The 13,070-nt window shown below is 50.2% G+C and overlaps 1 protein-coding gene across 3 annotated transcripts in view; it reads left to right on the forward strand.

Moving 5' to 3' along the window:
* NUP85 (nucleoporin 85kDa) overlaps positions 1–13,070 on the forward strand; it is a 39,276-nt gene that overhangs the window by 24,748 nt on the left and 1,458 nt on the right. For all 3 annotated transcript variants that reach the window (XM_011943563.1, XM_011943637.1, XM_011943483.1), the window contains 9 exons: positions 4,619–4,753; positions 4,858–4,980; positions 5,214–5,345; positions 5,570–5,676; positions 10,521–10,604; positions 10,759–10,824; positions 11,015–11,166; positions 12,001–12,118; positions 12,208–12,308. In XM_011943563.1, coding sequence (XP_011798953.1) covers positions 4,619–4,753; positions 4,858–4,980; positions 5,214–5,345; positions 5,570–5,676; positions 10,521–10,604; positions 10,759–10,824; positions 11,015–11,166; positions 12,001–12,118; positions 12,208–12,308 — 1,018 coding nt within the window. The remainder of the gene's footprint in view (positions 1–4,618; positions 4,754–4,857; positions 4,981–5,213; positions 5,346–5,569; positions 5,677–10,520; positions 10,605–10,758; positions 10,825–11,014; positions 11,167–12,000; positions 12,119–12,207; positions 12,309–13,070) is intronic.

Consider the following 13,070-nt stretch of genomic DNA (forward strand, 5'->3'; position numbering starts at 1 on the left):
ACTGTGTTAGCCAGAATGGTCTCAATCTCCTGACCTGGTGATCCACCCTCCGTGGCCTCCCAAAGTGCTGAGATTACAGGTGTGAGCTGCTGCACCCGGCTAACCCAATTATTTTTTATTTTTATTTATTTTTTGAAACAGAGTCTCACTCTGTTGCCCAGGCTGGAGTGCAGTGGCGCGATCTTGGCAGGGATTACAGGCTCCTGCCATCTTGCCTGGCTAATTTTTGTATTTTTAGTAGAGATGGGGTTTCGCTGTTTTGGCCAGGCTGGTCTCGAACTCCTGACCTCAAGTGATCTGCCTGCCTCAGCCTCCCAAATTGCTGGGATTACAGGCTTGAGCCACCATGCCCAGCCAATTTTTTAATTTAATTTAATTTTATTTTTTTATTTTATTTTATTTTTGAGACGGAGTTTCACTCTTGTTGCCCAGACAGGAGTGCAATGGCATAATCTCAGCTCACAGCAACCTCCGCTTCCTCAGCTCAAGCGATTCTCCTGCCTCAAGCCTCCCGAGTAGCTGGGATTATAGGCATGCACCACCATGCCCGGCTAATTTTGTATTTTTTTAGTAGAGACGGGGTTTATCCATGTTGGTCAGGCTGGTCTCGAACTCCCGACCTCAGGTGATCTGCCTGCCTCGGCCTCCCAAAGTGCTGGGAGTACAGGCATGAGCCGCCACACCCGGCAGTTTTTTTATTTTTTGAACTCCTGGCCTCAAGCAATCCTGCCTTGGCCTCCCAAAGTATTGGGATTATAGGTGTGAGCCACTGTGCCCAGCCACTAGCTGTGAGATCTTGAGTGAGCTACTTAATGGCCCTAAGGGTCCTCATCTGTGTAGTGGGGATAATAATACCTGTCCCACGGGGCTGCTGTGATCGTTAAATTAGTTAAAGGACATAAATGTGGTTGAAGTAGTTGACATGGTTGATGCACAGTAAAAGCTAGTCTTTTACTTCTAAGCCAGATGGGGTGAGGGGGCATTGGAGAGCTGAGCAGAGGAAGCCTGAGATCTTACTTAGGTTCCCAAAGGCTGTCCTGGCTGCCATGTTGAGACTATACAGCAAGGATGGAAACAGGCCAGTCCAGATTCTGCTGTATTTTTTTTTTTTTTTTTTTTTGAGACGGAGTCTCACTCTGTCGCCCGCGCTGGAGTGCAGTGGCCGGATCTCAGCTCACTGCAAGCTCCGCCTCCCGGGTTTACGCCATTCTCCTGCCTCAGCCTCCCGAGTAGCTGGGACTACAGGCCCCCGCCGCTTCACCCAGCTAGTTTTTTTTGTATTTTTTAGTAGAGACGGGGTTTCACCGTGTTAGCCAGGATGGTCTCGATCTCCTGACCTCGTGATCCGCCCGTCTCGGCCTCCCAAAGTGCTGGGATTACAGGCTTGAGCCACCGCGCCCAGCCGATTCTGCTGTATTAAGCCAGGCAAAAGATGGTGGCGGTGTAGGCTAGATATGAGAGTTGATGGGGTTTGCTGATGGATTGATTTGATGTGGGCATGCAAGAAATAGAAGAATGTGGGAGGATGAGGTTGGTGAGTTGGAGGCAAACTGGTGTTTAATTTTAGACATGTTATGTTTCTCTCTTGTGTGTGTGTGTTTTCTTTTTTTTTTTTTTTCCTGAGACAGAGTCTCTTGCCCATGTTGGAGTGCAGTGGTCGGATTACAGCTCACTGCAGCCTTGACCTCCTAAGCTTAGGTGATCCTCCCACCTCAGCCTCCCAGGTAGCCAGGACTACAAAGGCATGCCACCACATCCAGCTAATTTTCGTATTTTTAGTGGAGATGGGGTTTTGCCATGTTGTTCAGGCTGGTCTCAAACTCCTGGGCTCAAGCAGTCCACCCTCCTTGGCTTCCTAAAGTGCTGGGATTACAGGCGTGAGGCACCATGCCTGTCCGACATGTTACGTTTTAAGATGCCTATTCAAGATCCAAGTGGAGATGTTGACTAGGCCCTTGGATATACAAAGCTGAAATTCAGAGAAGGAAGTTTGGGCTAGAGTGTAAAAGTTGGGAGTTATCAGTATGTGTATGTATATATATTTGTGATTTTTTTTTTTCTTTTTGAGATAGAGTTTTGCTCTTGTCGCCCAGGCTGGAGTGCAGTGCCTTGAATACTGAATTAGTGAATGTTGAACCATTGCTTCTAGGGGAAATACAGGGTTAGATTCCTGCAAGCCTCTGGTCACATTTTGTTCAACCAATCAATATATAACCGATCACTTGTTTTATGTGTGTTTCTGTTTAGAGACAAGTTACTTGACATAATATTGTTGATTCATTAACAGTGAACTCAGGGCCAACAGCACTGTGATTTGTGCCTGACTGAAGCTTATCCAACACCTCCCGTAGTTCTTGCACTTAGCAACACTAGAAAGCACCTCAGTACTATACCTGGGGACCCAACAAAAGGTACACAAATGAAAAAAAGTAGCATTAACTGCATCACAATAAAGCCTTGTTTAGTGTGTGTCAAGCAACTCAATATTCTTACCAGTCTGTACATGTCCATGAATTTTGATTTGAAAGTACCACAGATATTGATTTGGGGGTTACAAATAAATTTTAGTGAGTAGGCAGATTCATAGATAAAGACTGAACTGTGAGGACTATTTGGTTAAGTGTGTTTTTATTTTATTTATTTTATTTTTTATTTATTTATTTTTTTCTGAGATGGAGTCTCGCTCTGTCGCCCAGTCTGGAATGCAGTGGCCAGATCTCAGCTCACTGCAAGCTCTGCCTCCCGGGTTCACGCCATTCTCCTGCCTCAGCCTCCCGAGTAGTTGGGACTACAGGCGCCCGCAACCTCGCCCGGCTAGTTTTTTGTATTTTTTTAGTAGCGACGGGGTTTCACCGTGTTAACCAGGATGGTCTCGATCTCCTGACCTCGTGATCCGCCCGTCTCGGCCTCCCAAAATGCTGGGATTACAGGCTTGAGCCACCGCGCCCGGCCTGAACTGAAACTTTTACGAACCATTTTATTTAATGCATTCTGACATTTTCTATTATTTCAATTTTTTTCCAAACAAAACTTCTCACATATTTATTATTCAACCAGCCTAGCAGTGTAGAGCTTATAATCAGAGAAAAACCATTTTCTCAACAAAGTATGTACACCTTTCCAGATAGTGGTGACAGTTTCAGCTTATTGTCATAAGGTGATAGTCTTATGTGCTGCATCTCATGTGTAATTCCTGGCAGACCTGGCTTGGTTCTTCTCCAGTCCCTCCTCTTGGGGTTGTAGCTAACTGTATTAGCAGTTTTTTGTTTTGTTTTGTTTTGTTTTGAGATGGAGTCTCACTCTGTCGCCCAGGCTGGAGTGCAGTGACACAATCCCAGCTCACTGCAACCTCCGCCTCCCAGATTCAAGCGATTCTCCTGCCTCAGCCTCCCAAGTAGCTGGGACTACAGGTGCATACCACCACGCCTTGCTAATTTTTTTGTATTTTTAGTAGTGATGGGGTTTCACCATGTTAACCAGGATGGTCTCAATCTCCTGACCTTGTGATCTGCTTGCCTTGGCCTCTGAAAGTGCTGGGATTATAGGCGTGACCACCACGCCTGGCCCTGTATTACCAGTTTTAATCTGAATCCACTGGGGAATGGGACAATTTTGCTTTTGTTTCTTGGCCAGGAATTCCATGATCCTGAACGTTTTGTGAGAAGATGGTGGGAGAAAGAATCAACAGCACACACCATGATGGTGGAGAAGGGGTGGGGGGAAGCAGGTGGAGGAACATGTTTCTCTGTTTCATTTATTTTTGAAAAGCTGGGTCTGGGCGTGGTGGCTGACACCTATAATCCCAACACTTTGGGAAGCCGAGGTGGGGAATCACTTGAGTTTAGGAGTTCGAGACCAGTCTGGCCAACATGGTAAAACCCTGTTTCTACTAAAAACACAAAAATTAGCTGGGCGTGGTGGCATGCAACTGTAATCCCAGCTACTCGGGAGGCTGAGACAGGAGAATCACTTGAACCCGGGAAGTGGAGGTTGCAGTGAGCCAAGATTGTGCCATTATACTCCAGCCTGGGCAGAAAGAGCGAAACTCTGGAAAAAAAAAAAAGCTGGTCACAGGCTATAATGGACTATAGCTGGCTGTTTGAAAAACATGGTGGAAGTGAGACTGGACGTGATAGATTACTTCCGGAGGGAAAGAGCCATCATTCTTCCCAGGGCCAACTCAGGGGCAGAAAGAAGCCTACGTGTGAGGAGTTAAAAAGCCAAAGTGTGGCCGGGCGCGGTGGCTCACGCCTGTAATCCCAGCACTTTGGGAGGGCAAGGCGGGCGGATCATGAGGTCAGGAGATCAAGACCATCCTGGCTAAGATGGTGAAACCCTGTCTCTACTAAAAATACAAAAAATTAGCCAGGCGTGGTAGCGGGCGCCTGTAGTCCCAGCTACTTGGGAGGCTGAGGCAGGAGAATGGCATGAATCCGGGAGATGGAGTTTGCAGTGAGCTGAGATCGCACCACTGCACTCCAGCCTGGTGGACAGAGCAAGACTCCGTCTCAAAAGAAAAAAAAAAAAAGCCGAAGTGTGGGGTGAGGGGACTGGCCACCTGACGCCTCGGCAGGGCCAGGCCTCCTGCTAGTGCTCATGGGCCCGGATCTCCTCCCAGGTGACCATCTTGGTGCTGCAGGGCCGGCTGGATGAGGCCCGACAGATGCTCTCCAAGGAAGCCGACGCCAGCCCCGCCTCTGCAGGCGTATGCCGAATCATGGGAGACCTGATGAGGACAATGCCCATTCTCAGCGTACGTAGGGGTAGCTTTGCTCTGCTGGGTCACAGGAGATGGGTGATTCACTAAATATAAAGGGTTTGGGTGGGATGACATCTCATGGCTGGTCTCTGCCTTAGCCCGGGAACACCCAGACACTGACAGAGCTGGAGCTGAAGTGGCAGCACTGGCACGAGGAATGTGAGCGGTATCTCCAGGACAGCACATTCGCCACCAACCCTCACCTGGAGTCTCTCTTGAAGGTCTGGGAAGCAGTTCAGATTGCATGCATGTTGGCTTCCTGTGGGGGCTGCAGCATCCAGTGCAGCAGTGGCAGAAGCTTGGTCCTCTTCGGATAGGGCTGTCTGTTGCTCTGCCATGATGGTGAGAGCTTTCAGACTAGTTGAAATCCAGTGCCCTAGCGGACAGCAGGAGCGTTATGGAGAAGGTACCCCTGAAAAGAGGACAGAGTTCAGCACAAATGTCTCTTCCTCAGATTATGCTGGGAGACGAAGCCGCCTTGTTAGAGCAGAAGGAACTTCTGAGTAATTGGTATCATTTCCTAGTGACTCGGCTCTTGTACTCCAATCCCACAGTAAAACCCACTGATCTGCACTACTATGCCCAGGTGAGTGAGCTTGGGGTGGGCAAGGGTGGGGGTAGGAGTCCTGGTGGCGCCGTGATGGGTCATTCTCTTTGAATTTCTCCCCGAGGAACAGGAAGACCCTTTCCTTTGGCCCTTAGTGAAAGAACATGGCACCCTTCTCTGAGATTCCTTATACAGCAGCCCTGCCTGTCCCCTGAGTCTCTGCTTCCATCCTCGGGATTGAGTGTCTCATCACCTTTCCACAGTCCAGCCTGGACCTGTTTCTGGGAGGTGAGAGCAGCCCAGAACCCCTGGACAACATCTTGTTGGCAGCCTTTGAGTTTGATATCCATCAAGTGATCAAAGAGTGCAGGTAGGATCTCTCCCACCCCCCACTGTAACCATTTTTAGGTGTGCAAATATCACCACCATCCGTTTCTAGAGTGGCCTGTTCTTCCTTACCCTTCTTTCCTCAGACCTGCTATCTTAGTCCATCTCATGCTGTTATTGCAGAATACCTGAGACCAGGTATTTATAAAGAAAAAGATGATTTTCTCACAGTTCTGGAGGCTAGGATGTCCAGGATCAAGGCACTGGCAATGTTTCTGGTGAGGGCTGCTCTCTGCTTCCAAGATGGCACCTTGAACACTGTTCTCATGTGGTGGAAGGGCAAGAAGGACAAACTCCCTTCGTCAAGTCACTTCATAAGGGCGCCCAGTCACATTCATGAGTGAGGAGTCCTCCTGGCCTAATCACCTCTCAGAGGCCCTACCTCTTAATACTATCACATTGGCAAAACTGGGGTTTTAGAGGGGATCCCTTCAAACCATAGCACCTGCTCCCCTGCTTGGCCTGCTACAGGTAGATAATGGCTTCTCCCTGGGTGAGCTTGGGGACTTCCTGGAGGCTTGAGGGCTACCATATACATAACTGTTTCTATTTTAGGGATGTTTATTTAAAATAACATTGCAGGAAATTACTTTGACATTTAAAATCTAGAAAAAGCTAGCAAGCCTGTTTCTTGGCACCTAATGGACATGTAGTCACTTCATGGGATGGCATGTTCCAACAGTCTCACTCCAGTGACATGAGCTACCGAACCACCGGGCTTGAGGCTGGGTATTCAGAATTTCCAGCCCTCTATCCAAAAGAAGGTGTTCTGTAATTGCACTGAATCTTTAGCAAGGTAGGAAAGGGAGTGCCAAACATAATGAATCAAAGATAAACCTTTCCAGAACTCTCCATATATGGTAAGTCAGAATGAATGTCCCCTTCCTTCTTGTGCACCCTGGATGGTGGGCATTGCACTGAAGACCTGCTGGGAAGGGAGGAAGTGGGTAATAGCAGAAGATGGCCTTGATCAGGTGTCAGATTCACTGACCTCAACTGGCTGTTTGTAGATCTGGGCATGGGAAGAGTTTCCTTAGCCCTGCCTGCTCTTATTTTGGCCAAAAGAAAGCCAGGGCTTCAAGAAAATGATTCTAGATTTGGGGAATGAAAAACAAGTTTTTTGTGTGTTTGTTTCTGGTTTTTTTTTTGGGGGGACAGAGTTTTGCTCTTGTTGCCCAGACTGGAGTGCGGTGGAGTGATCTCGGCTCACTGCAACCTCCGCCTACTGGATTCCAGCGATTCTCCTGCCTCAGCCTCCCAAGTAGCTGGGATTACAGGTGTCCGTCACCACACCAAGCAAATTTTTGTGTTTTTCAATAGAGACAGGGTTTCACCATGTTGCCCAGGCTGGTCTGGAACTCCTAACCTCAGGTGATCTGCCCACCTCAGCCTCCCAAAGTGCCGGGATTACAGGCGTGAGCCACTGCACCCTGCCAAGTTGTTTTTTTTTTTTTGAGACAGGGTCTCACTTTGTCACCCAGGCTGGAGTGCAGTGGAGTGATCTCAGCTCTCTACAACCTTGACCTCCTGGATTCAAGTGATCCTCTTGCCTCAGCCTTCCAGGTAGCTGGGACTACAGGTGTGTGTCACTATGCCTGGCTAATTATTATTTTTTTTGTAGAGATGAGATTTCACTATGTTGCCCAAGCTGGTCTTGAACTCGTGAGCTCAAGTGATCTGCCTGTCTCAGCCTCCCACAGTGCTAGGATTACAGGCGTGAGCTGCCATGCCCCGCCTGAGAGTCAAGTTTTGTGTCAGTATTTTCACAGGCCTGTAAACATCGTGGGAAGTCCCTGCATGGAGGAATTAGAATAACTTAACAACATGCAAACACACCATCATTTGGCTTTTTCGGTGTCTCTGCCCATAGTTGAGTATTCCTAAATTTTCTGTCCGTTATAACAGTGAATGAGTTTCACCAGGGCTTCCTTTATAAGCTGTATCTGAATTTTTAGGAATAAAACAGATTTGAGCAGAACAAGTCTCTTGGATGCAGGGAGTATAAAAGGGGAAAGCGTCCTGCTGTTTCCAGTGGCAGAAGAAAAAGAGAAGTACCAATGAAGAGGGGTGAACAACACTCGTGCCGGACACAGACAAGGAAGGGTTAGGCTCACAGTCCCCCAGTCTCGGCCTCTCTCCACCCTCACAAGCAGGAAGGGATCTGAGCTCTGTTAGTGGGAAATCTTGGAGTTTGCATTTCTCTGATGGCGAGGCTACCTCCTATCCTGTTTTGAAAGAGGAACCAGAAAAGCAGAGCTTGTCCCAGGAATTGTGAAACAGGTTGAAATGTCTTGAGAGACAGTAGCAGTTTTAGAAGTGTACCCTCCTGGCTCTGGGGAAAGACTGAATTGGGGTCTTGTGGGCACATGTTTTCTCATGGGATGTATCAGTCAGACCTATGCACACTTCTGGGGGGCAGGGAAGTGTGTCTCTTTCTGGACTTGAGCCTGTGGGCTGCTGGCATGCCTTTTTAAAGGCATTAGAAAGAGGTTTCTTTCTCTTTTTCCTTTCCTGTTCACACCACCTTCATATGAACATGGAGAAGGGAGGTTTCTAAATGGGCCCCGATTTACTCCTATGTTAGTAGTCATGCCAGACCCTAAGGGGCAGAAAAGGCAGCCAGGGGATCCTGACTCAGAGGCTGTAGTTCCTCAGCCCTGCTAAAGGGCCAGGGGTTTGTCTGTCAGCGCCTGGCTGGGCATGCTTGACTGTTAACCCCTCAGCTGAAAAGATGGCAGGATTCCTCCACGGGGTCCTCCACAGGGTCCCTTCTTCCTTCCTGGCTTACAGCTTCCTCTGAAGACGGGCCAATTCCTTGCTCTCTGGCAAGAGGAAACAGAGCTGGGGTACACTTCACTGGGAGTTGGGCAAGATGTCGGCAGTTTCCTGGTGCCGTTCAAGTCCTCCAAAAGTATTGAGCTAAAAGGTGACAAGTCTTCCTTCAGTAACCAAGAAGAGTTCCAGTTTAATGTCTGCTGAATCTAGAATCTTCTGACTTGTTTTTTGGCCCAGTACACAACCTTGGATGCAGGGTGCAGCAGTGTTTGCAAACCTCATACCCCATTTCTAGAATAGCAGGCAGAGGCTCTGGATCTCTGATTACTCCAGGGCCCCCAACAAGCAAGATGGGGCCTGGGTAAGGAGTTGACAGTGACCTTAATACAGGACAAACAGCTCATTTGGGGCTACAGTTGCCCAGGGGGGGTCACCTTCATCGTAGCTGGTCTTCCCAACTCCACAGCGTTCTCTCGTTTTCAGCAGAGGGCTACTTCGGAGCTGATCATTAGGCCTTTCCCGCCTTGAATGTTGAGGTTGCCTGCCTGCTCTGTGTCTTGGCTGCTCACTCAGAATCCTTCAGAGTGAGAGAGAGACAGAGAGTGTGTGAGAGTGTGAGTGTGTGTGTGTGATCTAAGACCTAACTGTATGGTTCAGGCCTGCTGGGCCCTGCAGGGAGACCGTGGTGGCCTTGTGCAGCACTAGGTCTGGTCTCCGTCACTTGAGTTGTGTTGTGGGCAGAGGCCCTCAGTGCTTGCTGCCTTCCAGCCTGGGAGGCTGCTGGATCCTTTGGGAAGAAACCGGGCACAGTCTCAGCCCTTCCTTCCACTGGCGGGTGACTTTCATGCAGGCTAAGGCTTTGGCTCCCTTAGCCTGGGTCCCCTATAGCCTTTTCACTGGCTTCTCTAATGGTTTCGACATAACCATTAGCTATAAATCTGGGTAGCAACAGCTGTTTTGGGAAGCTGAGGTGTCCTTTCCCCTGGGCCAGCCCACTTCCCGTTTTTTCCCCAGCTTTATTGAGGTGTGATTAACAAAGTAGTATGTATTTAAGGTGTACAACCTTTTTTTTTTTTTTTAAAGACAGTGTCTTGTCCTGTCGCTCAGGCTGGAGTGCAGTGGTGCGATCTCAGCTCACTGCAACCTCTGCCTCCTGGGCTCAAGCCATCTTCTGCCTCAGCCTTCTGAGTAGCTGGGACCACAGGCACTCGCCACCACGCCCAGCTAACTTTTGTATTTTTGGTGGAGATGGGGTTTTGACATGTTGGCCAGGCTGGTCTCAAACTCCTGAGCTCGAGTGATCCATCCACCTCGGCCTCCCAAAGTGTTGGGATTACAGGAGTGAGCCACTGTGCCCAGCCAAGGTGTACAGCGTTTTGATAGACGTGTACATTGTGAAATTAAGCTAGTGAGCACATCCGTCACCTCATATAGTGACCCTTTTGGTGTGCGTGTGGTGAGAACATTCAAAAGCTGCTTTCTAGCTGGGTGTGGCAGCGCACGCCTGTAACCTCAGCTACTGGGGAGGCTGAGGCATGAGAATTGCTTGAACCCGGGAGGTAGAGGTTGCAGTGAGTCTAGATCTCACCAGTGCACTCCCACCTGGGTGACAGAGCAAGACTCCGTCTCAACTACTTTCTGAGCAATTTGTTTTTTTTTTTTTGGAGATATGGTTGTGCTCTCTCACCCAAGCTGGAGTGCAGTGGTGTGATCTCGGCCTACTGCAGCCTGTGCTTCCCAGGCTCAAGCGACCCTCCCACCCCAGCTTCTCGAGTAGCTGGGATTACAGGTGTGTTCCACCACGCCCGGCTAATTTTTGTATTTTTAGAGATGGGGTTTCGCCATTTTGCCCAGGCTGGTCTTAAATTCCTGGGCTCAGGTGATCTGCCTGCCTTGGCCTCCCAAAGTACTGGGATCATGGGCATGAGCTACCATCACACCCGGCCCATCTTGCTGAGGGATAGGACATGTGGGGTTCTTGCTCACCCCCGCTCTTGTGGGACGCGGCCTCTGCCCTGACTTTCCTTCTTGCTTTGGTGTCTGAATCTGCAGCATCGCCCTGAGCAACTGGTGGTTTGTGGCCCACCTGACAGACCTGCTGGACCACTGTAAGCTCCTCCAGTCACACAACCTCTAGTAAGTGGCCTGGAGGCACCGATCCTCCTTTTCTTACCACCCAGCCCTCGAGGGTGGGGTGAACTGATATGCCTGGAAGGGAGGCTGGGCTGAGGAAGGGGGCCCTGAACAGGGCAGGCCAGGAGTCTTGGTCTTTTGGTATGTTTTATTCCAGTTTCGGTTCCAACATGAGAGAGTTCCTCCTGCTGGAGTACGCCTCTGGACTGTTCGCTCATCCCAGGTAGGAAGGATCCCACGGGTGCAGGCTGTGCCGTGTGCTCTTCAGCATGCGGGTGCCACTGGAGCTTGGACTGTTCTCTCCCAGTTGGCTCCCTGAAGGCTACGGAAGGGTCAGTGAAAGGGAGCTGCAGGTGCCAGTCTCCAGAGCCACGAGGCAGCACCTCATGTCTGTCTTCCTCGAACCTTTGCAGCCTGTGGCAGCTGGGGGTGGATTACTTTGATTACTGCCCCAAGCTGGGCCGAGTCTCCCTGGAGCTGCACATTGAGCGGATACCTCTCAACACCGAGCAGAAAGCCCTCAAGGTGCTGCGGATCTGTGAGCAGCGGCAGATGACTGAACAAGGTGAGCTGGCCCTGCTCCCAGCCTTACCATCTGTGGGATGTGGGAGTCAGGGCAACCTGCGGTCACACTCTGTGCCTACCCCAGCCATTCTCCTCCTCACGAGCCACACTGGAGAGAGGTGGGGCTATGGATGCCAAGAGGTAAACTCAGAGATGGGATAATTATTTGGGAGGGACAGGAAAGCCAGGGATCCACTGGAACCGAGACAAAATCTGCACACCACCTGGAAAGGCCTGAGCCGCCCCTTTTCTCACACACTTGATTCCACGAGGTCAGGGCTGGGGTCGGCGCTATTTCCCTGTCCAGGTGGGTTGCTATTGCTCTCTCAGCCTGGCTCAATGGGGAAGCAGTGCTGGAGGTGGCTCCAGAAAAGAGAGACAGTGGAATGAGGATGACCAAGTCTGCCCCTTCCTTTCTCCCCTCACTGTTGAGTGATGTAAACATGAGTTATTACCCTGCAGAGACAGTTGGCATGTTCACGACCATTTTTGAAAGCATATGGTATTCATGATCCACAAGAGGATGGGATTTGAGGCATCTGGAGAGGTAACAGAAGAGCTGACACGTAGGGAGAAACAAAAATCTTTTGCTACCCTTGAAGCCACACACACTCCCAGGGCCAGTCCTGCCATGACGGGCACTTACACTCTTAGCAGAGCCCAGACACTGTTAATCAGCCTGAGTTTCCAGCTCTGCCAGTCCAGCTGCGTTTAGAGCCCACAGAGTGGCTTTGGGGTGGAGTGAGGCTGTGAGGCCACTCTGGTCCCCACAGGGCTCAGGAATGGAGTGATTTGTGGAGTGAAAGCCGTTCACCTTTTCTTTTCCCTCGCAAAGTTCGCAGCATTTGTAAGATCTTAGCCATGAAAGCCGTCCGCAACAATCGCCTAGGTTCTGCCCTCTCTTGGAGCATCCGTGCTAAGGATGCTGCCTTTGCCACGCTTGTGTCAGACAGGTGGGTACTGCTGGTGTTGGCTTCCCAGGGACTGGGTGGTTGAGGTGGGCCTGAGACTGCTGCTCTGATGTCTGGGCTGGGCCCTGCAGGTTCCTCAGGGATTACTGTGAGCGAGGCTGCTTTTCTGATTTGGATCTCATTGACAACCTGGGGCCAGCCATGATGCTCAGTGACCGACTGACATTCCTGGGTGAGTCCCTGGGTTTTATGCCCTGTGCTTTGGACACAGGTGGGTATTTGGGGAGGTTGGAGGGATCATATCGGACTTCTCCCAGCGCTTCCTTCATAGATTCCCATTCCATCAGCGGCCCCAGAAACATCCTCCGTCATGCCCAGGATCGTGAGTTTGGCTGTTACATCTCCTTAGTGCCTCCATGTTTCTGTCTGTCTGTCTGTTTTTTTTTTGAGACAGAATCTTACTCGCTTTGTGGCCCAGGCTGCCAGGCTGGAGTGCAGTGGCATGATCTCAGCTCACTGCAACCTCCACCTCCTGACTTCAAGCGATTCTCCTGCCTCAGCCTCCCAGGTAGCTGGGACTACAGGCATGCGCCACCATGCCCGGCTGATTTTTTGTATTTTTAGTAGAGATGGGGTTTCATCACGTTGGCCAAGCTTGTCTCGAACTCCTGACCTCAAGTGACCCGCCCACTTTGGCCTCCCAAAGTGCGGAGATTACAGGCGTGAGCTACTGCGCCGGGCCAGTGCCTCCATGTTTCCTTTTTTTTTTTTTAAGATGGAGTCTCACTCTGTCTGTCTCTCAGGCCGGAGTGCAGTGCTATGATCCCGGCTCACTGCAACCTCCACCTCCCAGGTTCAAGCAATTCTCCCTCTTCAGCCTCCCAAGTAGCTGAGACAACAGGTGCACGCCACAATACCTGGCTAATTTTTGTATTTTTAGTAGAGGTGGGGTTTCACTATGTTGGCCAGGCTGGTCTCAAACTCCGGACCTCAG

This window comes from Colobus angolensis, unplaced genomic scaffold, assembly GCF_000951035.1.
Source record: "Colobus angolensis palliatus isolate OR3802 unplaced genomic scaffold, Cang.pa_1.0 Scaffold1, whole genome shotgun sequence".
In the NCBI taxonomy this organism is placed as follows: domain Eukaryota; kingdom Metazoa; phylum Chordata; class Mammalia; order Primates; family Cercopithecidae; genus Colobus; species Colobus angolensis.